At 41.1% G+C, this 26,492-nt stretch overlaps 1 protein-coding gene across 2 annotated transcripts in view; it reads right to left on the reverse strand.

Annotated features, from left to right (window-relative positions):
- Positions 1-26,492, reverse strand: part of NELL2 (neural EGFL like 2) — a 155,855-nt gene that overhangs the window by 71,081 nt on the left and 58,282 nt on the right. For both annotated transcript variants that reach the window (XM_075745148.1, XM_075745139.1), the window contains 3 exons: positions 20,916-21,007; positions 18,036-18,138; positions 14,883-15,011 (listed from right to left, as the gene is read on the reverse strand). In XM_075745148.1, the coding sequence (XP_075601263.1) occupies positions 14,883-15,011; positions 18,036-18,138; positions 20,916-21,007 (324 nt within the window). The remainder of the gene's footprint in view (positions 1-14,882; positions 15,012-18,035; positions 18,139-20,915; positions 21,008-26,492) is intronic.

The raw sequence follows: 26,492 nt of genomic DNA on the forward strand, positions 1-26,492 counted from the left end.
TTCCTCCTTTAGCATTCCATATGCAAGTGTCGTATACATTAGGTGAAAGCATTACAGATCAAGGAAGACTGAACTGGGGCAGGGAAAGAGCCCAACATCTGTTCTCTTTCAAAGCTACCAAAATAAAAGCCTTTTCATCCTGCTTACTGGTCGAAACGCTGGTGTAGCCTTTTATTCACCTTTAAACACAAATGCACTAAGTACAACAGAAAACCTGATGCATTTCAATATCTAAGAAAGCCTACAACATTTATGTTAATCTTCCCCTGCCAAAAAGCCTAGTTAGCATATTAATGCACATTAAAGTCTTACTGTGTAGCCAGTAAGAAGCTGAAGTCAGTTTAATAGGATGAATGCACCACTCCAATGGCTCTACACATTCAACAATAAAGACTTGTGTGCTTGAAGTCTGTGATGTGATACTGAGCCACCAGCTGTGATGTACTGACAACAATGTAGTCATGGAGATCATCAACCTGCTCTGTTCCCAATGAAACCGATAAAAGAGGCATCTCTGGGAAAATTGCTAAGTGCAAAAGTGTTTGGAATCTGCACTTTGGTGATTTATTTATACTTGCAACAACATCAAAACTGAAAAAAAAATCACCTTTCTTTATTGTTCCAAGCACTCAAACAAAATTTATGCAAAATAAAAGTTTCCCTGTATTCCTTCCCCTGCACCCTAATGAGTTTGCTTCCCCAGAGTGAAATTCCCAGTTATGTTTTACAATCCTATTAATAAGAAGAGAACTTGACCTGCAATCTATAAATCACTGTTGACCAAAGCCTCATGCTAACAAACAAAGCATCTCCTTAGGCCTCACTATCCATCATTGCCTTTATCCACCACAAAAGCCTGCCAGAACAAATGAGTCTGGTCCTAAGTCAGTAAATCTGGGTTGTAAAAAGAGGATCCTATTTCCAGAACTGAGCATCCTTTATGGATAGTGTCTTGCCTCCAGCCATTCCTTTAAAACTCAATGGTATTTAGCATAAGTGATCTCCCTGGTCACATTTAGAAGTATATGGCGGGCAGGGAGATTCTTTTGCAGGGTATTTGCAACAAATAATATTAAGTACCTAGGAAGAGAGCAAACAGGAGTATAAAAAGCTTATTTATAAAAATTTATTTCAGAAGTCCATCCAAAAAGTACTCTGAACACAAGAGTAGAGTAGATTAGACCTATAATTTAAAAACAAACCAACCAACCAAAAAAACCACTTTTTTGTACTAATGAAAGATTCTGCCTTGACAGCCCATAAATATGAAACCCCACATTTACCTGCATTTCCACCTCTCCCACACAACTTCATCAGCAAACATCCAACCTGACCTGAAGGCTCCACTCCTAAGAGCAAGAGCATCTTTTACTCACCATTCCTGTGAATCTTGGGCCTCTCTGCTGAGAATCCCAAGGATGGATGCCAGTAACAATGGTCACCATAAAGGGCCTTCAGGCTTTCAGTTTTATCACTACTGACCTGACTCATACAGAAATACACAAGCTGGGAAAGGTTGAGACCGTCTCATCTGGTCCCTGACCTAGAAAAAGGGCATCACAAGATCAGCAGATGCTAAACACTGATTAAGGCACTACAAAAGAGAAGAATGAAGAGTGACCAATCACAGCAACCACTACCATTGAAAAAGGTAAATGTGGATTTAAAACCAACACAACCTGTCCTGCATCCTGGACAGGATCACAAAGAAAAAAAGTTATGTCCTTTTTCTTTCTCTTTGTCTTCCCTCCACCGACAATAGCCCTTCTTTTCTCACCTTCTACCTCTGCAATCAAGCTTCTCTGCTGTTTTCCTCACCCACTTTCTACCCATGTAAGTTTGGTCCTGTCTCCAGCTATTGCTCACTTTGTCTCTCCTCCCGTCTTCAACCCATTCCCTCACCTGCTACTCCTCCTTCTTAAAAGGAAAAGGATAGACCATAACTTCCATAACTTTGAAGAAAGCTCCCAACAGCTTACCCATCTGTGAAAGTATTGGGGTTTTCCTTTCACCACCGCACACTAACTCTTCCTCAAACTCTTCCTTCCAACTTGCTCGAGTGTTTAGTACATTAAAACTTCCCAGGTCATTGTTCCAATACAAATATTCTTAGTACAGTCTCTCCCACTTCTCCTGACCATATCTCCAAGCTCCTGTTCTCTCCAGGCTCCCTTTACTTTCACCTACAACATGGTTTAAGCATGTCCCATGCTTTGGTTTTCACAACACTATGATCCTACATGTCTCTTCTCGCATATACACTTTCTCACCCCCTAAGAGGACAAAATATCTCAGGGCCCTGGCACAGCCCTTGCTCCTTCTCCTCCCACTACTCTTTCTAGGCTCTCCATCACCAGGCAAGCCAATGGTTTAACTACAACTGTTATTCCAGTCATTCACAAACTGATCACTGCATTTTGTTTTGCTTTGCTCTACCAAACCCAACTGACATATTCCACAAGGGTTGTTAACATCAATTTCAGTCAAAATTGTGTATTTTCTCACAATCTCCCACATTATTTATCCCAGCTGACTGCATCACCATACTTGTCATCACTCTTACCCTCTGTAGATAATCTTTGACTTTTCTTTCTCCCTATATATATGAGGCCGGTGCTTTTGGTGTTACCAACAGGTAGTAAAAGGTCTAGCTCCAACAGCAAAATTACCAACTGGTCACACATATATGATCTATGTCTGAAAATGTTTTTTGTTGTAGGGGGTTTTTATTATTTTTATTATTGCCTACCTTTCTGCAGTTGTGTGTCTCTCCTCCCCCAAAAGAGAAAAGCACTAAAACCTAAGGAATCACAATATAACTAACCTCATGAAACAACTACAAGAACATAGCCCATGTATTGAGTTAAAACATACAAAAATAACCTCAAGCATACACAAAGACCAAGGATAAAAAAATAAAATAACCTTCCAACATCCCCACTATGCTGCTCCCAACAAAGAACCTGGGCCACTGACAACTCACTGTAGCAATGCGTAAGGAGGGTAAGAGAAAATGGGCAGCTACTTCTGTCTATTGATTTTTATTGAATTATTAATTGACCCTGAAAGAAACTGGGTAAGTTGGATTATAAATGTTAGCACTGCTGTAATTGAACTAATAAGAGCTTATTATATCTTGACTAGCTGGCTAAACCATCAATTAGACTAAAAATAAATTCTAATTATTGGTACCTCACACAAGGCGTATTCTTTCCTTGCCCATAATTAAACTGCATAGATAACACATACACACATTGTACACATCTTGGTGCTTTTCCCTTCACATTATTTTAAATCACTGATCTTTGCTTCAGTTGATGATTTTTCTGCCCATCTACTGCAGTTTGAGAGGGGGTTATTAGGACATAAAATATTTTAAAATAAAGGCAAAGTAACTCAAGGTCTACATTCCTTGACAGAAGCTATATACAGCTTTGAAAGGACACAATACAACATTACAGTATTTCAGAAATATCATTTCTAACAGTAGAAAGAGATGTTTTTCAAAGAATCATAGAATGGTTTGGGTTGGAAGGGACCTTAAAGATCATCTAGTTCCAACCCCCCTGCTGCGGGCAGGGACACCCTCCACTAGACCAGGTTGCCCAAAGCCCCATCCAACCTGGCCCTGAACACTTCCAGGGAGGGGGCATCCACAACCTCTCTGGGCAACCTGTTCCAGTGCCTCACCACCATCACAGTAAAGAATTTCTTTCTAACATCTAATCTAAATCTACCCTCCTTCAGCTTAAAACCATTACTCCTGGTCCTATCACTACATGCCCTTGTAAACAGTCCCTCTCCAGATTTCTTATAAACTCCCTTTAGGTACTGGAAGGCTGCTATAAGGTCTCCCTGGAGCCTTCTCTTCTCCAGCCTGAACAACCCCAACTCTCTCAGCCTGTCCTCAGAGGAGAGGTGCTCCAGCCCTCTGGTCATCTTCATGGCCCTCCTCTCAACTTGCTCCAACAGGTCCATGTCCTTCTTCTGTTGGGGACCCCAGAGCCGAACGCAGTACTCCAGGTGGGGTCTCACAAGAGCGGAGTAGAGGGGCAGGATCAGCTCCCTCAACCTGCTGGTCACAGTTCTTCTGATGCAGCCCAGAATACAGTTGGCTTTCTGGGCTGCAAGCGCACACTGCCGGCTCATGTTGAGCTTCTCATCAGTCAACACCCCCAAGGCCTTCTCGGCTGGCCTGCTCTCAATCCATTCTCCATCCAGCCTGTTCTTGTGCTTGGGATTGCCCCGACCCATGTGCAGGACCTTGCACTTGGCCTTGTTGAACTTCATGAGGTTTGCACAGGCCCACCTCCCAAGCCTGTCAAGATCCCTCTGGGTGGCATCCCTTCCCTCCAGCGTGTCGACCGCACAACACAGTTGTGTGTTTGTTGTCAGCAAACTTGCTGAGGGTGCGCTCGATCCCACTGTCCATGTCACCGACCACGATGTTAAACAGCGCCGGCCCCAATACCCACTCCTGAGGAACGTCACTCATCACTGATCTCCACTTGGACATTGAGGTGTTGACCGCAACTCCTTGAGCGTGGCCATCCAGCCAATTCCTCATCCACCGAGTGGTCCATCCCTCAAATCCGTGTCTCTCCAATTTAGAAACAAGGATGTCGTGTGGGACAGTGTCAAATGCTTTGCACAAGTCCAGGTAGATGACATGAGTCACACTTCCCTTATCCACCAGCACTGTAACCTTGTCAGAGAAGGCCACCAAATTTGTCAGGTGTGATTTTTGCTGTGCACTCTCCTCGCTGCCCTGGAGATCTTGAACTGCACCATTTCATGGTCACTGCAGCCAAGGCTGCCCTTGAGCTTCACATTCCCCACCAGCCCCTCCCTGTTGGGGAGAACAAGGTCCAGCATGGCACCTCTCCTTGTTCGCTCCTCTGTCACTTGGCAAAGTGATCAACTCATCATCAACTCATTCCAGGAACCTCCTGGATTGCTAATCCCCTCCTGTATTGTCCCCCATGAGGAGCAGGGCTTGTGAACATGAGGCTGCTCCTCTCTGTCTATAGAGGGCCTCATCTGCTCGGTCTTCCTGGTCAGGTGGCCTGTAGCAGACCCCCACCATAATGTCCCCTGTTCCTGCCCTCCCTCTAATCCTGACCCATAAGCTCTCAGTCAGCTCCTCATCGATCCACTGGCAGAGAACCAGTGCCAGTGAAGACTGAGGGAAAAAAAGTCATTGAGTACCTCAGCCTTCTCCATGTCCCAGGTAACCAGGTCTCCTGTTTCATTCCATAGGGGCCCAATATTTTCCCTAGTCTTCCTTTTGTCACTGACATAACTATAGAAGCTTTTTTTGTTGTGCTTGACATCCCTGGCCAGATTGGATTCTATCAGGCTTTGGCTTTCCTAACCTGATCCCTGGCTGCTTGGACAATTTCTCTGTATTCCTCCCAGGCTGCCTGCCCTCTGTAGGCTTCTTTTTTGTGTTTGAGTTTGTCCAGGAGCTCCTTGTTCGTCCATGCAGGTCTCCTGATGTTTTTGCCTGACTTTCTCTTTGTTGGGATGCATTGTTCCAGAGTTTGGAGGAGGTGATCCATGAATACAAAACAGCTGTCTTGGGCCCCTCTTCCCTCCAGGACTTTGTCCCGTGGTATTCTACCAAGCAGATCCCTGAAGAGGCCAAAGTCTGCTCTCCTGAAGTCCAGAGTAATGAGCTTGCTGTGCACTCTCCTCGCTGCCCTGAGGATCTTGAACTCCACCATTTCATGGTCACTGCAGCCAAGGCTGCCCTTGAGCTTCACATTCCCCACCAGCCCCTCCTTGTTGGGGAGAACAAGGTCCAGCATGGCACCTCTCCTTGTTCGCTCCTTTATCACTTGTAGAAGGAAGTTACCATGAATGCTTTCCAGGTGTGTGCATGTGTCTAACTCCTCTTGTTTATTCCCCATGCTACACGTGTTTGAACAGAGGCATTTAAGTCCCCGACAAAGTCGACTTACTGACTGGAGGGGCTGAAATTCCTTCAGCTGCTGCACTTCAGGGTTTTCGTCTGACCTGTGGTGCTCTGGGTACCTATTGCTGGCACTGGCATCAAACTGGTAGGAGTGGGATGGATTGAGGTGCCCCTCCCCTGGCAACTGTAGTTTAAAGCCCTCTTGACCAGCTTGGCAAGCCTGTGACTGAAGATGCTCTTCCCCTTCTCCTACAGATGGATCCTGTCAGACCCCAGTAAACATAAAGCAAGTCCCATGGTCTAAGTCACTGAACCCCTGGCTGTGGCACCAGTCCTGTAACCATTTGTTGATAGAGACAGAGATAGAGACCTCTGTAATGGAGGTAAACCCCTGAGTATTCAAATATATTCTATTAAGTCCTTTGGGTCTTTAATAACCGGTACCGGGCTATTTGCTAGCTTTGCTGTCTTCACAGTATGCACCATATATTTTGCGTGAGAGTACTACTTAGAGGCGCTAAGTCAGTACTGTCAGTTTTGTGAAACTGGGAAGGTTACCCAAGCTTCTCTCTTCATATATAATTTTTTTTTTCTAAATGAGATGTGGCAATAGTATCACATATAGCTAAGAAATAAAGATTTCCACCTTCATCAACTGGCAGTGTTTGAATCATCACCTTGTCATTTTGGATTGAGTTGGAAAACGAAGCAAGCAGAAAGAAAAACTTTCACTCCAGGAGGGCAGAATGTTATTTCCAAATCACTATTAAAAAGTAATTAAATATTATTAATATTAACATTAAACATTAATATTTATCATACCAATATATTATCAAATATTAATATTTTTTTCTCAGCAAAGGCAGTGTTATCTTATTTCCATCATTATGTAACTGGAAAATCTCAATGTGAAGAATTATCAGGCCAGTTCTAATTTGTCACTGTGTCAGAGTGGGCCAAATCTTTCTCGTCTGCTGTGACTCTTATGCAGGAAGATAATAAAGCATATTCCTAGCTTAAAGCATACAAACAGTATCCCTGACACCAGTTCATAAAGTGTGGTGCATACTGGGGTACAGGTAGTCCCACTGCCTGTGGTGGTGGGATAGTTTGTACATGTACAAATTGCAGGATGCGATTCAGTGTTATTTGATTTTAATTACTTGTACAGGAAATATGTTCAGACTGATTCTATCATCCACCCATAGCCAGGTCTGACCGTGATATTATTACGATAAAAAAAAAGCTGAAACTAATCATATAAAGGGAGTCTCTTGGAAACTCTATTTTAAACTCTATTTTAAACTCCTCTGTGCTACCAGTGTCTGGTAACGAGATGCTTTCTTGTACTGAAAGCAGCCCTTTTCTACCAGCAATAAAAGCATATGTTGCATTTTGTTTTTAAATGAGAAATTAAGGTGAAAGTTTTCATAGAAATTGCTTAAATTTGCAACCTCAAAGCGAAAAAGAAACTAAAGCCTTAATTTTGTTCTTGTTTTCCTTTATCTCCAGTTTTCACTAGTAGCTGGGAGGTGACTACTGAAAGAATTAGATGCTGTCGCTGTGCTGAAAAGTACCTAAAACCAGCTGGTTTTCTTTCGTAACTTTTAAAACCTCAGGCTAAGAGGTGCAACGCATCTTATGATTTGTAGAGGCTGGATCCCCAAGAGTTCCATCAAAGGCACAGAAATGCCCGATATTAAATCAAACTGAATTTAAAATAAATATTCTTTCATAAAGAGTGCAGAGCAATAGCAGCCACAGTGTTTACGTCTGTCGTGGTACTTTAACTAGTGTGGCCTTGTCTGAGAGATAGCTGATACTACCACTTATTTCTGTAGAACAGGCAGTAATCTACTGGATAGGTTGTAGGAATATGCTACATCCTTTAGACCCTACCTACACCCCAAAGACAGTCTAACCCACCCACAGGGGCCTTACTACAGCTTACAGGTGCTGTAATGTACAACTGAAATGCCTCTATGCAAACCCATGTAGCATGGGAAACAAACAAGAGGAGCTGGAGACATGCGCACACCTGCAGGGCTGTGATCTCATTGGCATCACGAAGACATGGGATCACTCCTATGACTGGAGTGTCGAAATGGAAGGATACAGGGTTTTTAGGCAGGACAGGCAGGGCAGACGAGGAGGGGGTGTCGCCCTCTATGTCAATGATGAGCTGGAGTGCATGGTTCTCTGCCAGTGGATCGATGAGGAGCTGACTGAGAGCTTATGGGTCAGGATTAGAGGGAGGGCAGGAACAGGGGACATTATGGTGGGGGTCTGCTACAGGCCACCTGACCAGGAAGACCGAGCAGATGAGGCCCTCTATAGACAGAGAGGAGCAGCCTCATGTTCACAAGCCCTGCTCCTCATGGGGGACAATACAGGAGGGGATTAGCAATCCAGGAGGTTCCTGGAATGAGTTGATGATGAGTTGATCACTTTGCCAAGTGACAGAGGAGCGAACAAGGAGAGGTGCCATGCTGGACCTTGTTCTCCCCAACAGGGAGGGGCTGGTGGGGAATGTGAAGCTCAAGGGCAGCCTTGGCTGCAGTGACCATGAAATGGTGCAGTTCAAGATCTCCAGGGCAGCGAGGAGAGTGCACAGCAAAAATCACACCTGACAAATTTGGTGGCCTTCTCTGACAAGGTTACAGTGCTGGTGGATAAGGGAAGTGTGACTCATGTCATCTACCTGGACTTGTGCAAAGCATTTGACACTGTCCCACACGACATCCTTGTTTCTAAATTGGAGAGACACGGATTTGAGGGATGGACCACTCGGTGGATGAGGAATTGGCTGGATGGCCACGCTCAAGGAGTTGCGGTCAACACCTCAATGTCCAAGTGGAGATCAGTGATGAGTGACGTTCCTCAGGAGTGGGTATTGGGGCCGGCGCTGTTTAACATCGTGGTCGGTGACATGGACAGTGGGATCGAGCGCACCCTCAGCAAGTTTGCTGACAACAAACACACAACTGTGTTGTGCGGTCGACACGCTGGAGGGAAGGGATGCCACCCAGAGGGATCTTGACAGGCTTGGGAGGTGGGCCTGTGCAAACCTCATGAAGTTCAACAAGGCCAAGTGCAAGGTCCTGCACATGGGTCGGGGCAATCCCAAGCACAAGAACAGGCTGGATGGAGAATGGATTGAGAGCAGGCCAGCCGAGAAGGCCTTGGGGGTGTTGACTGATGAGAAGCTCAACATGAGCCGGCAGTGTGCGCTTGCAGCCCAGAAAGCCAACTGTATTCTGGGCTGCATCAGAAGAACTGTGACCAGCAGGTTGAGGGAGCTGATCCTGCCCCTCTACTCCGCTCTTGTGAGACCCCACCTGGAGTACTGCGTTCGGCTCTGGGGTCCCCAACAGAAGAAGGACATGGACCTGTTGGAGCAAGTTGAGAGGAGGGCCATGAAGATGACCAGAGGGCTGGAGCACCTCTCCTCTGAGGACAGGCTGAGAGAGTTGGGGTTGTTCAGGCTGGAGAAGAGAAGGCTCCAGGGAGACCTTATAGCAGCCTTCCAGTACCTAAAGGGAGTTTATAAGAAATCTGGAGAGGGACTGTTTACAAGGGCATGTAGTGATAGGACCAGGAGTAATGGTTTTAAGCTGAAGGAGGGTAGATTTAGATTAGATGTTAGAAAGAAATTCTTTACTGTGAGGGTGGTGAGGCACTGGAACAGGTTTCCCCAGAGGAATTGTGGATGCCCCCTCCCTGGAAGTGTTCAGGGCCAGGTTGGATGGGGCTTTGGGCAACCTGGTCGAGTGGAGGGTGTCCCTGCCCGCAGCAGGGGGGTTGGAACTAGATGATCTTTAAGGTCCCTTCCAACCCAAACCATTCTATGATTCTATGATATCGTGATCTTACTTATGCTCTTTTCTAATATTACGGTTTCCTAAAGAAAAAATGTGTTGTTGCTTACTGTTCTTGGCCAATATGATGCAACGCTTACCCTATTGCAATTTGATTATTACTTTGTATCCTTTGTAAGATTTCTTCTCTTCACTGCAACCTGTAGAAATCTGGCGCATTCTGGAAACACAGTTTATTTTCGTAATCCAAGAGTTAAAAACAAGATTAACAGCTTATACAAATTAGGTATGTGAAGAAGTGTAATGTTTTGTTGTTTGGGAAGAGAGTTAAATAAAACATTAGTTCTCTCTACCCAAAGACAGGGATAAATTAGTAAATCTTTCCAAGCAGAATGAAAATACGTAACTCTGAGCTAAGGGAAACGTGATGAGGTCCAACCAACTGGCGCTTCCAACTTGCTTCAAACATCTATTCTGGAAAGAGACAATTCATCCTCTAAGACTGCCTACTTCCTTCCACTGACAATGACTCAAATCAAGCCAGCTTATTCAGAAGCAGATATCTAAATTGAAGACCTTCTCTCCTTGATTAGCAATCATTAGTGAAGCTGATGCATTTCCCAAATGTAGACAAAGTCAGTCAGTCTTTGTTCTCATTTCAGGTGCTGCACTTTAAACTGGGACAAACATGGCAACAGCAGTGAAACTAGGAGAGTTACTGAGGAAAAAGGATAAATTAGAATAAAAATGGAAAATAGTTTCAAAAAAATTAATTTAATAATATTAAATAATCCCAAATCGTTAGGATAAGTTAGCTAGATTGTTTACTGTGCAACTTGTACAACTAAATTCCCAAATATCACAGACTCATAAGGTAAATTTGTGACATGTGGAGTGTTGACCCTGGCCACCAATTCAGCATCCACCAGCCACTTGCTCACTCCACCCTCCAGTGGGATGGGGGAGAGAATCAGAAGAGTGAAAGTAAGAAAAAATTCATGGGTCAAGATAAAGACCATTTAATAAGTGAAGGGGAAAAGGGGGGAAAAAGTGATTCAAAGGCACTTTCCATCTCCCACCAGCAGACTGATGTACTATCAGTCTTCAAGCAACAGCCACCTTAGAAAGAGTACCCCTCATTCTTACTGCTGAGTATGATGTCATATGGTTGGGGATATTCCTTTGGTCAGTTGGGGTCAGCTGCCCCAGCTGTGTCCCCTCCCAACCTCTGGCCTACCACCAGCCTCCTGGCTACGGGGGAAGTGAGAAACAGAGATGGCCTTGACACTGTGCAAGCATGGTTCAGCAATGCCTAAAACATCCCTATGTTGTCAACACTGTTCTAGTCACAGATCTAAAATACACCATATTGGAATAACTCTATCCTGGCCAAAATCAGTACATGATGTAAAATGGCCTCTGCACCAGGCAAAAACCTCTTGATGAAAAAGCAAATCACCTGTTTTTCTCAGATCATGTTCAGTCCTGGTGCTTACAAAAGATTACTGCATTCTCCTGTCTTTCTTGAACCTACTCTCCTCTCTATTTAATCAGCAATCCTTGGCAACATTTCTGAAGTGAAATCAGATTTTGCACAGCAATAGTTGAGCGCTATTATTAAATCAGAAACTCGGACTGCAAGCAATTCTTCCAAGTGCAGTGTCCAAAGAGTACAAGTAACGTTTCCTCCCCACACTCATCTTCTGAGGACCACCAGAAATGCATGAAACAGTGCCTGAAAACAGCTTAGATTCAAGGATCTTAGAAGAACACCTAAAGCTTCCACCAGCAAACTACTTGCAAACCCACTTTATTTGAAATACGGTTATACTTCACTCCTCCAGATGCATCAGAATGTCCTGATAGCCAAGAGTCACAAACTTTATTCTTAAACACTTTTTCAGCATAACTCTACCACCACAAATGTAGTGGGCATAGAACGCTATTTGAAATACATCCCAGAGAGCGATCTTCAGTTTGAGAGCACTGCAGGTGTTGTTTTGGGAAAAACGAATTACACTTCATCAGAACATCTGTTTTTGTAAAATGTTGATGTTAGGTAGGCTATATACCAAGGATGCTATATTCAAAAGCACCTACACCTGGGCAGCACAGCATAATCCATACCCAACCTGCCCATAAGGTATCTAAAACCGCATAATAACCTGAGGCAGAAAATAGATTTCAGAGTACTTGGAATCAGGCTTACAGTATGTAAATGAAGAAATCCCAACTCTCTAAGTATTGCTTTTAACAGTCCTCCAAGGGAAAGCTAAATGTGACATAAATATTAACAAATATTATTCTTATAAAACAGAAAGGTATCTGCCATAACAGTATCTAGAGACATCACACAGCTTTGGAAAAGCACCAGTTCCTTCTAGGACAGAAGCCAAACTCTTCCATCATTCAGATGAAATTTATGCAGCTTTTCTGGACCCACACTGAAAACAGCTTTGAATATTTTTGGTTTTGTTCTTCTACCTTAAGGAGAAGTTCTGCCAATGGGAGCATCATTACTTCTGTTTATTCTTTGAATTTTGACAGTGCTGAGGCACAAATCAGGATTGTATTTAGTGAAGTTTGGCTCTAACACAGAATCAATTACATCTAATTTTGCAGTTTATCTGAAATTTGTGAAGTGTGAACACAGAACCAGCTATCACAGCCATGGGCTCCAGCCATTACAAAAAGTCTTCTCTGCAAGGCTTTGTGTTAACTCAACATTTCTACACTTGGCATTGCTTGCAATTAAAGGCACAATAATGGCACAGTGAAGAAAGGGTATATGCTGAGAAAAGGAGGCTGGGACCATTTCAGCCTTTCAAGATGAGGGACAGGACTCTGAAAAGACTTGGTGTTTCAGTGTTGCTATTGTGCCCTTTGCTATTACACTGTTTAATAGTAAGCTAAGAGTCTCTTTCCAGAAATAAAAAACTCAGTGCTCAAAAAGACATTTGGGCTGGAAAAAGGGATACAATACTAAAAAGTACAACTCTGAACAAACATAGATATTTCAGTCCCCTGCCCCTCCTCTTCCACAAAACAATCCTAAAGTTTCAATCTGTGACCTTATTTCCCCTCCTTCCAGCATATGACCTCCACACTCAGTCAGGGATGTCCAGCCAAGGCCAGGTCTGGACCCATGTACCACGCATGCATAGTTCAAGTGTGATGCCTACACTGCTGCTATGGCACATAACTGGCAGCAAAGCTAGGCTGTTTTGCCTGCTGAGCTAGTTTTGCACTTGGGTGGGAGAACCTCATCTGGCAGGGACCCAAGCTCATGAGCTTTGCTCACATGGGCACATCTTCCTAATGGGACTTACTCCCATTATCTTCAATGTGAGCAAGTGTTCCCAGATCAAGCCTTAAATCATACACATTTTTAAGACAGCATTTATTTCATCCAAACATAGTAATATAATTCTTATTTTTATGTGAATATCATGTCCTAACCTTTTATTCACTTATGCAAGTTTTTTGAAAACACTTAAGCAGACTGATAATTACCACCCAGAAACAATGTCATTTGCCCATACAGAAGCAATTGGGTCAAGAAATCTTCTCAAAAAATCATCATACTGAATTCAGGTACAGCACAAACTGGTAAAACCACTTCTAATACAAATGCATCAGTCTCACATATGATAATCTACTGTGTCATCATATTTCACCACCAATGTTGATCAAAAAGCTTCTTTTGTTTTTTGCTTATAACATGCCTGGCAAGTTCCACACATAGCAACAGACCCTCATTTGAGTGATGTGGAAATCACTAAGAGAGCATAACTTGTTTTTCTGTTTCATTCAGCACAGTAACAATAGAGACGCAGAAAAAACCTTCTTAAAGCACCTGATCTTCCATAACTCCATTGTTCTAGTGACTCCCTTGAAAACAAGTTCCCAGAAATGCAGATCTGCAGCCTAAGCCTCAGCATAGTCTCCAAGGACTACGGGATAAAACACGGCTGATGTTGCAACACAGAACAAGCTATATAGCAGGTCCTGATGTCAAATGCCTGCTGGGACATGATGAGGGGCAAGGGATTTGTTTCTGCCTGTTTTTTAGCTCTGCTTCTCAAAAGGCTTTCATCAGGATGCTTACCATAAACGTTAAGCAGAGAGGTATGCAAAGCTGCATTAATTATATGCTCCTCTCCTGAAAACAGTCATGAATTCTCAAATCTAAATCTACAGATGAGCATTCCCACTGACATTAATGCAGCTACTAACTTAAGTAAGCTGCAGGCATTAACTTTTGCAGAGTTCAGCCAAAGGAACAGTCTTAAAAGGCCTCGATTCATCCCATTTAATTGTGCATCGCCAGAGAACAATCCGGATATTAGGTGGGACTGCAAAGTAACTTAGACTGTACTCACAGATGTTTTACTTTCAATTTAGCAGGCTTATTAGTCAAAGGCCATCCTGCTGCCAACACTTAAGCTTTATGATAAGAATGGCCTGATAGTATGCTAGCATTATGTGTCTGCAGAATCAGGGTTTTCGTGAGGAAGAGCAACAGTAAGCACAAAAGCTAAGAGATTGTGCAGAGGACTTTGGCTCTCGCTGCTGGACTGGGGATGGGCTTTTTTTCACAGGATTATGCTAGATTGTAAAGACACAAATTATAGAGGCTTCTCTTCTGATTAAGTAGCTTGTTAGTCCCTGATACCAAAAGAGCAGCTCAAATAATAAATCGTTACTCAGTATGATTAACAACACTAGTATCTAGTCTATAGCATTTACTTACTTCCTGGGGAGAGAGAACGGGAACAGGCAGCAGTGAAAAAAGAAACTAAATGTTATACTAATATGTTATTCAAATGGTTGATTTTTAGGTTGCTGAATATCTGAATACCATAAAAAAAAAAAAAAAAAAAAAAAAAAGAGAAATCCTAAGGAAGCATGTTTCTAATTCAAGACCTCGGCCATACTAACTTGCTACTTTGACACCGATCAGATTTTTTCTTTTTTTTTAAAAGAACTTAAGAACTTAATTGGAGATATAATTATTTTGGTTGATTGATATGCTGCATATCTAATTCGTTGCATTTAATAGGCCTATCCCTTTGACACTCATGAATCAATACATTCATCCCACGGTAATTTATACAGCAGAGTTAAGCATCTATACAAGGTGTTACCTTCACAGTAGGCATTGTCCTCCCGAAGGGCTCGGAAGCCATCTCGGCAGCTACAGACAGCTCTGTCATCTAGGTTTCGGCAGACAGAATGCTCCATACAGTTATGTCCTTCAGTGCAAAAGTCATGGCCTGCACAGAAACAAATATGATTGAGGGTTAAAAAAGAATGCAGGGATTATAAAACACCCCTGTCACAGACAGTCCTATCTTTTTTTCAGTTAGGTCAAAGAATACCTTTCTATTGTCCGTGAGATATAGAAAAATAAATTGTACCAAGCATGAAACAGATGAAACGAGTAGTAAAGGCCAGAAGAACAGACTGTCTCTAGGTCTTCGATTCAATTTCAGGTTATGGGATTGATCTAAGGCAGCTGGACAGGAAGCTTGCGTAAATCCCCTTATTATCACCTTGTCATTGTTAAGTACTTTTACAGGACACTTCTTAATTATATATTTTTCTTTATTTTCTTTTTTTCTTTCTGTCTAGACATTTATAAAAGAGCTCAATAGCTTAGACACTCAGTAGCTCATTTACTACTGGTTTTACTTTTTTTTCTAGCACTTTTTGTTCCCCCAGTATATTTATAAAATCCTTCCACATTTAACCAAAAGTCTTTGATTAACATTGCCTTGTTTTGCTTTTCTCTTCCCCTTATCTTTTCCTTTCAAGCTCCACGGACTGAATACTCTGCCCTGATTGCATCATCCTTTCCATTTCAGAGAAGTTTATTTTTAAAATCTCACCTTTTAGACACCCCTATTTCCTATTTTCCTATTTTTTCCCTTCCATTTTTCCTGAGTGTGACTGTTTTCCATTGGAATTATGAATTTTTAAGATTCTGAAGTTTTTTCCCAGGCTGGAAGATTTAGATTGAGCCTTTCAACTCTGTATTTTTTTTAAAATTCCTTGTGTTTGCTCTCATTAAATCTAATGCTGCCATGTTGCTGAACACCATTAAATCATCCTTTATTATGCTGAACTGAAGTTGGTTGTAGTAACCAACTTGAGGCTTCCACAATTTCCACGTCTGTCCATAAAGGTGTGAACCTTATCTGCTTCTTTTTTTTTTCTCAACAACTTTATTTCTGTAATACGTCCTTCTTTAACTGAACCATCGGAACTGGTCAAGCAGTAGAAATTCACTGTTGTTTTCCAATAACTATCTTCTTGTCCCAAAATCTCCCATAGGAGAACTGGGGAATGTGGGTCCTGCTCAGGGGAGCAGGACTAGTGTAACACCAAGAGCTCCAGAATGCAAGCTGGAATCAGGCTGCAACACAGGTCTCTTTCTTACAAAATAACAAACAAGTATTTTTTGGTAGTAAAGATTATTATTTTTATCACTCCACCTGGCCTCTGCTTCATATTTTGCTATGAAAGAGCTTCTACCCTTAACCTCACAGAAGCTACGTTAAATGAGCACTTCAAGCAGGACAATGAAGAAAGTCTGCTTGGGGCTCAGGTCAGAGAGGTGTTTTGCACTTGGGCAGTTCAGGAACAGTGTGAAGCAACATGAACCGAGCAAAGCAAGACAAGAGAAACAGAGGAGCCCATAAAGGCAGCATGTTTTAGTGCTGAGATCCAGTGACATGGTCATGATGCAAACATCACAGACCTACTATGACATGAGGCAGATGATTTTCTTTCTCTCTTTTCTGCTGTGGATTGTCTCCCTGTAACCTAGAGATATGCTTAGATAATGTTATTTAAATATTATAATTCACTGTAGCTACCACAGTGCTGTTATCTAACATAGAACATCAAGAAGAAAAAAGCTCTACACTTTTACTAGCATTAGAGGGTCTTCAGTACTCACTGATGACAGCAGAAGTGTGTGTCAAGAGAAACCTCTGGCTATGGTGACATCTACTCTTTGTCTTTTTGTTGTCTTTCTCATTGAAACCCAAGTTAATGACAAAGCAATAGTCTTATTTTTTGATTTCCTGGTCTGGACTGGTTTGTGTCAGACTTTGGCATTAATTAAGTAAGAACGTGCATGTTTTCCAGAAAGGGTAAGGGCTTTTTTACTGATTTTTTGGTTTTCTTAAGATTCTTAACACTTACATATTAGCTGTATTAATAAACAAAATACATGCTGCTGAATAATAGCATACAGCTGCTTCTTGTTTAAAGAATAAGCTCCATAGCTTATGAGAAGCCAAGATAGCATGGTTCAGGTAGGATTAAAAATGTTCAGAGAACACTCATCTGACATATATTAAAATTTTCTAGCTACATCAGGCACAAGAAACAGAACTCTTTTCTCTAAGCCACTGAAAATTTTATAGAAAATTATCATTAAAAAATCCTTTTTGACTGTGATAGACCTCGAGACCCATCAACTTTTCTTAAGTTCTTTTCTTCTACTTTCTTATCTCTCTGCTTGATGTCATTAATCATATCCTTTGTGTTCGTGCTGAGTAGCACAGAAACAAGTATAGCTGCACTCTTCTTTTCACTGAAATATACCTAAAATCAGCCCAAGAGTCTAACATCTTTCATGCCAGGTATCAATTTATCATTATTTAGCTATAGAAGAAACAGACGTAGCCACTTGACGATGCAATTGCTCATAGCTTTGAAGATATCGGTATTAGTCCAGAGCAAAAGAGTGGGCTGAAGACACAGAGCATTTGGTGTTTGGTAAGGATCAGTCTGGGTGTAACACACAAAGGTCCATAACACACAAAAATATTCCCCAAACGTTCTGCTTCTAAATGCGGACTACAGCCCCAAACAGGTAAACAAGTTACTCCAGCCTTTGAACAACTGCATAGCACAAACAGTTCTCTGAAAGAGACATCTCAAAGCATCTCAGAAAGATGCTGGTGACCATGGACATGTCTCCAATCTCATTTTGTTTGGACACGAGCGGGCAAAGGGTAGAAAATCACTGATTATGTATATGATTTTTTTTACTTTTTGGCTAGAATGAAACACATAAACATGTTTCACAGAATTTACACTATTAGACATTTTACAAACAATTTTCAGATGTCACAATGCAGATGTTATCTATTTAGCTTCCAGGATCTACAGTGATTATCATGCGTAGGAGTGTCCTATTCAAAACGATCAGAAAAAAAGTCTGTATAAGCTATAAGAATGGAAAATTGCACTGAACTTATATATATATCCCACTATTACCTTACCTTTACAGATTTTGCAGCAACTGTGAGATAAAGGAATCTGTTGAGATTCTGGGCAGTTCAAAGCTGTGCAACTGTCTTTTGGAATACGCTGCATTTTGTGGTCCTGTTAAATTGAAGTAATTGATTAATATCATGAGATAAGAAATAAAGATAAATGATAAGTTTAGTGGAGTTTTAGCTTTATAATGTACAAAAAAATCCCTGCCTATGCCAAACTCCAGTTACTTTTGAAAACCATTTGAAAGGACAAGGTAGTGCAACAAAAGCATCAGGACCTCCCCTATACTCGAACCTTTTCAAGCAAGCAAAATTGTGGCAATAGCTCTCATTCTTATCTTAGCTGTCAAGCAACTTGCCTCAGAAGTTTCTCTTAAAATTATGTCTGAAAGAGTAATAATAATTTCTCAAAAACTGAGGCAGCAGATTCCAGAATCAAGAGTCCTCACAACGAATACTCTAAAGCAGCTTTTTATTTCTACAGCAAGTAGAATCAAACTTAAACATCTCTGACCTCAACGCTGTGGTAGTAACCCTGAGGGAAACTGGCACTGATTCCCCAATAGGAAAGAGAGGATTTCTCAGCTAAGTTTGGATCAGACATCTGGAAATGTCCAATGCCAAGATGATATCTGAATATCTTTAGGCACTTAGTGCAGGTCACACACAATCACTGCAGTTTGATCACATGAAATGCCTGCCTTAGCAATCCCGCTACCGCAGATGTACCACCTTTAGGCTCCCTTGGGCCCTAATTAATGTGTCTTGCAGTGCTCTAGTCATGATATGGCAAAGACAGAAAACAAGGCAAACAACAACATGTTCCTCAGAGGCATCTGCCTTAAAATATGAGCTCACTGAACTTAGGACCATGTATTTCTGCATGCAAGAAAAGTGCCTAACATCATGCATGTGTCATTGCATGTACTATTGTTGTTGTTATTGTTATTGTTATTGTTATTATTATTATTATTATGGGCCTAGCATTTAATTTTAAATCCTTTTTAAGCATGAAATATAAAGATGAAACATGAACAATATGGCCAATATAAAAATTACAGCTCAAACTTTGCCTTAAACAATCTTGACAGAGAAACCAACCTTAACCTGATTGATAATACAGTAAAGCAAACCAGCCACAGATATGTTGTACGTCAGGGCAAGCAAAATCTCGTAATTCCACAAAATAAAGGAAAAATTCCCTTTTGATAGAAATAATATCAATTAGAGTAGTCTTGATTGCATTTAATTCTTTTACAAATTCTAATTTGGATGAGAATTTTTCATTCACTTGTATAATATCCAAACAGAAAAGTGACTGCCTAGCAGGCACAACTGCAGCAGCCAAACAAAACAAAAAATGTTTAGAATTACATGCAGACAAAAAGAAGACATTCCCTACATTCCCTTGATAACATCATTATAAGCCTTCAAGCACAAAATCAGCCACTCTTGAGCTGGAATCATTAATTATACCCTTTTATGAGAACTCTGGTAGTAATAAAATAGTGCCCACCTATGACTTCCTAACTGACCAACACAGTTTACAGTATGTGGATTTTCTGCTCTAAATTATGATTCACAAGGGTGCTCAGCAGAAACTGTATGTATTTCGGCCCTTGAAAAAGCAGCATTTGAATCTGTCGAAGTTGCTGCTTAATATTTCTACCAGGACAGACAGGCAGCCCACCAGCAAAACAACTCTAATCAACAAAATACTGGCCAGTGCAGCCAACAGAGGCATTTTGTTCATACAGCATCGCACTTGCCAGCTACAAGAAATACGAGGCAACATCACATAACTTTTGACGGTTGCTAACTATATCCATTGACTAGTCACAGAATTCATGTCCCAGGTGTCACACTGAAAATATGAGTCCACAGTCCTGAAAAGCATATGACTGAATCCAAAATTATTTCTGGTAAGCTTCTGCTTTCCTTTTTCAAAAGGGTTTCAAAGCATCTCTTCCAGGAACTAAGCTCACAAAGATTAAAATCAACAACAGTAAGACAACGGTCCTCAGTTCTACTTTGTAAAACACACTTTTTCACAACTGTATGAAAATGTTTTGCGATTTCCAGAAACTGGTCCGATAGCTGCAGCGTGGCCAGAGGAGTTGCTCCCCTCTCTTTCTCTACCCTGGAAATGTGTGCTCAGGTTTCCAACTCCACTCCGCAGCATGCAGCTCTCTAACCGGAGGGAACTCCTCCCTGTCCCTCCCCTGGAGACGCAACCTACGACCCACTGCAGCACTTTGTGTGATTCTCAACCCGCAGCTGCTCCTGCGGTATATTTTGCCCTTAAAGTGCATTTGTGCCCTGAAGAGCAACTCTGTTCCTGCAGCAGGACAAGACTGACTCAGCATCAGATGCATTCTGTTTACAAATAAGACAATGACCCTGCCCAATTCCCATCACCAGGAATACAACCAGACACCTGGTGTGCCAGCTCTTTTCCTTCTTTTTCATCTAGCTTTTCCACTAAGATTTATCCTGAATTCCAAATTATGCCCCCATCACATCTGTGCATCTCTCATACCTGAGCACATAATTTTGAACAATAACATTGCACATGTGTCAATGGAAACACGAGGTAGTCTGGTGGGCTTTTGTTACTGATGATGGAGACGATACCTAAGGAGGAAAGAATGCAGTTTGATTGTCAAGCTGCGTAATCAAAGCTTGCAGCTATGCAGAGTAAATTTATTTGCAAAATTTGATGTGGAACTCAGTAAGACAAAATAAACACAGGACCCCTTAGATGCCTTTTCTGTTTCTGCCACTTCCTAAGGCAGACCTGCCTGTATTTCAACAGTTTCGTTCAATGGGACTTCGATATTTTTAACATGCAAGAAATTCTTTTTCCATCAACAGTATTCTTACCTTGCACTCAAACAGAACACAGTCCCCTGAGCTTGAATACACAGTTTCTCTTTGTCCTTCAAAGTAGGTTCTGCCTTCAAATATGCACACCGCTTCAGGAGAAAAATAGAAAAAAAACCACAATGATTTTGTAAAGAAGTGTTACTACTCTGCTTATAGAACCGATGCACTTTCTTAAAGACAACTGCATTTCAAAATGAAAACATTCAATCAATCAGCTGCAAGACTATTCTAAACTCACCTGCAGGAGTCTGGATATCACAAGAAAAAAAAATCAGAAGAGAAAAAAACCCACGAAAGAACCAGAAAAGCACACATAAGTAGAAGGTGGAGGATGGTGAAGCAATATGGAGGTCAGGTCAAAAAGGAAAACGGAGATGTGAGAACAGTGCGAGTGGCATTAATAGATAATCAGTTTCTTGAAGAGGAATGTTACATGACAAAGGGTGATCACTGAGATCAAATATTTATTTGTTATCACAGCCCTCTGATGCTTCATCACCCCATGCAGGTATTTAAATGTTATGTATTAGTATCTGGATTATCCCAGTTATTTACTATTACTGCTGAAGTATATTAGGATAAATTAATTTTACTGCGCAGAAACTGACCTTCAGTGACTGTCTTTGGCTTTTTTCCCCAACAGAAGTAGGATCAAGTCTCCAGTGATCAAGTGACAGAATGACATTCCCTCCCCCAGGATCAGTGTTTGTTATACCACGACCTGGCCCAGCGCCACTCCTGCGCCCTGGCAGTACTGGGTTTTACAGTAGCATGCTGACACAGCTTGTACTGGATTGCTCACTAAAGTTCTTATTCAGTATTTAAGGGTTACATAAAATATCTTCACAGCAAACTTTTTTTTTTTTTTTTTTTCCTAAATGGGTCCATTACTGCAGTTACATTATGCAAAGTATAAAGGCTAAGTAATGTAACTGCTAGGTACAGAAAATTGGATGTCTGTCTCTGTTGCTTAGGACACAGTCAAGGCTCATCAAGTAAGCATAATCATGAAATAACAGGTGTAGGTTACTACTTTCAAGTTCTAGATTACATTAGAGGTCTAATTTGCTAATCATTGATTTGGAGATGTAAATCAATTATACTGCAATTCATTCACAAAGATATTTATCTATTCTGTTTAAACAGACTACAATTTGCAGACAATTTTAAAATATCTAAAAGTACAAGAGTTTTTATTGCATGACCTATATTAATTACCATTACTGCTGTTATTTTCAATTCTCCCTTAGATTTGTTTTCAACTTACAGCTTCTTGATTTTACAAACTTATTACTTTGTCAGCATGTAAAAAGTCAACTCTTGGAACTGATGTTGAAAAAACCGTGATGGATAATAGTGACAAAAAAGTGGGTTTTTTCAAATTCCAAAGTATGAGTTATAATATCTTGTAAAGTATATTGTGTGATATAAGCCTGCACAGCACTTTCAAGAAGTAATATCACAGCACGTTGCAAGACTCCAAATCCCATGAATGGCAGAGCTTGCAGTCAGACTTAATAAAGAAAGCGCAGAAGAGAGCCACAGGAAAGAGTCAAGGGGAGAGTCCTAGGGCTAACAGAAAGGGAAAGTTTGTACAACATCCACAAAGAAAGGTCACAATGAGTCAAAAAAGCTCAATACAGTGCCCCTTTCCTCTCCCAGAAAACAAGCTCTTCTAGAAGGAAGTGAAAAAAAAAAAAATCTATATAAATCTTTAGTGGGGACTAGCAGATCTTGAATCCAGACAGGACAAGGCAATCATCCAGTCATATATATCATCTCCTATGTATTACAGGCCATGACACTAAACTGAAATACTCATATATTAAGTCCTTTCCCTTGGCCCATACATTTCAAGCTTCTAAGAACAACTCCATGTGACAGGAAAAAAAGAAGTATAGCAATGCCTGAGGACCACACAATGGCAATGGACATGTGCATAACACATCCATGTTTCCAACAGGCAGACTAAGCCTATTCACAGGAAAGGCAAAAGACGTCAAAATCACTGTCATTCTGTCTTCGAAGAAAACACTCTCCTGAAGCCAAAATAGTCTTAACATATGAATAAGACCACAAAGATATCTTTTTTTTTAAAAAAAAAAAAAAGTATCCATACAGCCTCAAAGCATAGTCCACTGAATCCAGTCTCCTTATCAATGGCAACAAACCTCTGATTCTTCAGAGAAAGTTAGAAATTAATGTACACAAGAAAAACATTAAAAGCACACATCCAGCCTAGTGTGAAATCATGGAGTTATTGCTTGATTCCACCAACAGCCTTCGGAAATCTTGGCACATGAAATCATTGTAATGCAGTGATGCAGTATCACAAACACTGCTTTCAGCAAGAAAATCAACTCTCTCCATAAAGCCTTGGAAAAAAGAAACACTTACAAATTTTGGGGCTGTGAGAGATGGCTCTGCCCAGACAGCCCTTGCCTCTTTCCCATGTGTCTTTATACACACAAAGATTGTTTCTCAAAGGCTAGAAAGTAGCAGCAGATTGCATGTTTCAAGACACTTGCTTGTGTGGGTCCCAGAAATTTCCAGCAGTGCTCACATCCCCACCTCCACAACCACAACAACTGGCCATCATGCAGCTAAGAAAATTACATCTCATTTATTGAATTCCTTTAAATAAACATTTCCAACTACTGGATTTTGCTGTGGCTTTGTCAGCAAGGTTATAAAGCCCCCAGGTATCAGGGACCAGCCTATACAGAGTGACCAAATTATGTTTAAGAAAAGAGAGAAAACCCAACAAACAATAAATGCCCAATTGAAAAACTAAAATGAAACTAAATTGAACACCTGTTAACCTGAATAATCTGAACACAAGCCCAAGCATGTCTTCTTATGGACTGCTGCTCTCACTGACTGCATTCAAAAGGGACATTTCTTAAAATCATCAAAATCAACACTACCCGGATTATTTCTCTCCTGCTAGTGTTCTCTAAACCATGAAGGATTCCACCATACTTGGGCAGTTCCTTCCATTAAAAAGCAGCAAGAACCAAGGTACGCTCAGAAGCTCTAATTCCAAGCGCTAACATTTTTTCTCATCTCACCTATGCTAATCTAGCCGAATGAGCTTACAGAAAACACACAAGCCCTCATCTGCACCAGCACCACTGGCTCCATTTAACAAGACAGATACCAGTGGGTTTAGTGATGGTCTAAGTTTGCCAGTGCACACTGACTTTTCTTCTCCAGTACTCCCATAAATGTCTCTCTCTTTCCTGTTCTCTTGCCAGCCTCATTCTTCTGCCGCTGCCCACCGAGGAGGCACCCTGCCAGACAGCACAGGGCAGATTTTCATCAAGCTACCTGAAGACTTCTAAAAAATGTACTGTAAGGTTGAAAGATTTCTAGAAAGACAAAGCTACTAACTTTCTACTGCCCCACTTTGCTCCTAAGACCGCAGGACCCACGTCCCAGGCAGTGTGGAACAGAACATTTTTCTTGCTTCCTGACAGCAACTGTCACAGCCAGTACACATCCCATGATGGTAGTGTTTCATGTCTTTATTTTCCTTCAGAAATAAAGATATTTCAACAACATGAACATCTGGACTAGAACTGTGTAATTGGAAAGTCCAGTGAAGATTTAATTTCTGCTTGGCTAGATGCTTCCCAGGATACTCTGATTAGTTTGTGATTGGTATCTCTCTGGGGAAACATATCATCTTTCATCTTCCTAAGTCCTTTCATTTGACAGACTGAGTCACAGTCAAGAAATTACCTGATGATTAGTTGTTCCAGAACTTGATAGTTATTGCCTATGTAGGATTTCATCTACAGTTGAATTACATCAACCATTTCCTCTTGCCATCAAACTTCCACATTCCCCCAGTGCCTAAAACAACATATATTATCTACGGGTTTCTAAGAAGATGAAACAGGAAGTCTACAAAACCTGTTAGGAAGTTTGACTACTCTTGATCTATTTGTATACAGAAGGTGATCAAATATTACATTGATAGGCATTAGTACAGGGTCTAAAAAATTATTAGCAAGGTCTGCTTATATTTATGCAGGTGTAGTGATAATACAACTATTCCCTGTAGTATTATTTAACACATTGTGATGACATGGCATCTTCTCCATATTCATCCAGCAAAAGGAATCTTTCAGGAGCCAGCTGGCTGTTGTGTTCGCTCAGTGAATTATCAGCGTTTTGTCCAACCATCACCTCTCTTCCACAATCCTTTCTTCTTCCCACTGGCTCTCCAAAAGACACTTTCCTTCTGCATTTCTTAAAATGCCCATGCAAAATTCATGACCCAGCTAACTCCTGCCTTCCATTCACTGAGTTCACAGGATATCATGTAGTACCTTTTCTCATTTCTGTATTTATCACCTTCACTATCTAGATTGCATATGCCTTCCTCTGAAGAACGCATGTACACTTCCCTGTGGTACCTAAGCTGATTTTGATTCAGATTTATCACAAAGGAAAAGCAGAAAGTTTAGCACATTGGTGAAATCCTCAAACCACTTTATTTTCTTGTATTCATAATTGCCCAATGAGTGGCATATGTGACTGGAAGCCTTGTGAAATTTGTCAGTAATTATAAATGTATAATTTAAATCTGGTAATTAAGTGTATGTTGCTGCATTCTTTGTTCACATATGCTGGTTTGGGGGGGGGGGGGGGGCGGGACACACCACTCAAAATTAGCATTAAAAAAAAAAAACCAAACCAAAACCAACAACCCTATCTCATTCATTTGATTTTCCAGCGTCCTCTGTGGAATCACCTCAATTACATTTTCCCCTATTCAGAGATCAAGGCTTAGGCATTGTGTAAGTCCCATTAATCCTACTTTGCAAGCTTACATAGTGCAAAACCACTGTGTGGCTTTATCCTTAGAAATACACACAGAGATAATCGTCACCTTTCCTGAATTTCTCTCTCTTGACTGCTATGCCATTGCTAGGCATTGCTCACACCCCTTTCTCATTCATCTTTGCAGGGATTCAGGCGTTATTTCTTCTTCGCTCATTTTCTGGAGAGCACAAGCTCCTCTGTTACTGCAGTCAGTGAGGCTGAAGACTTACTTCATTTCATGCCATCTCCCTCAAAAATTCAGAACGATTCCAGATTTCAAGCTGGAAAATATATTGCTAATTTTTCCAGTCAATCACTGCTGAAAAGCTGCATATATCTGCTTCCTCAGGTGAAAAAAAGAAAATCTGATTTGAAATTTCATTCTGATGAGGAATCAATTACTATTTGTATCTTATTTCTTGTTAGCTGGAGAAGCCAAATGTCTCTGTTACACCAAAAACATGAATTCGTTGTTCTACAGTACTTTTACGATCATTTAAAAGCATCTGTGGTGTGAGCCACCTCCAACAACACTAACAGGTTGTTTAGTCACATTGGCAAGGAGTCAATCTAAAATTATAAATTTTTTCATCTACCTCTTATGTTTCCTATATTTCCATCAACTACTATGGGAAAATGACATAATTCATCTATCCTATGTGTTCTTGCTGGGAAGTCTTCTGTAGAATTCATCTGAGCCATAGAGTGAGGGCTCCTTGAGGCATCCTTAATGACTACAAA

This window comes from Balearica regulorum, chromosome 1, assembly GCF_011004875.1.
Source record: "Balearica regulorum gibbericeps isolate bBalReg1 chromosome 1, bBalReg1.pri, whole genome shotgun sequence".
NCBI lineage: Eukaryota > Metazoa > Chordata > Aves > Gruiformes > Gruidae > Balearica > Balearica regulorum.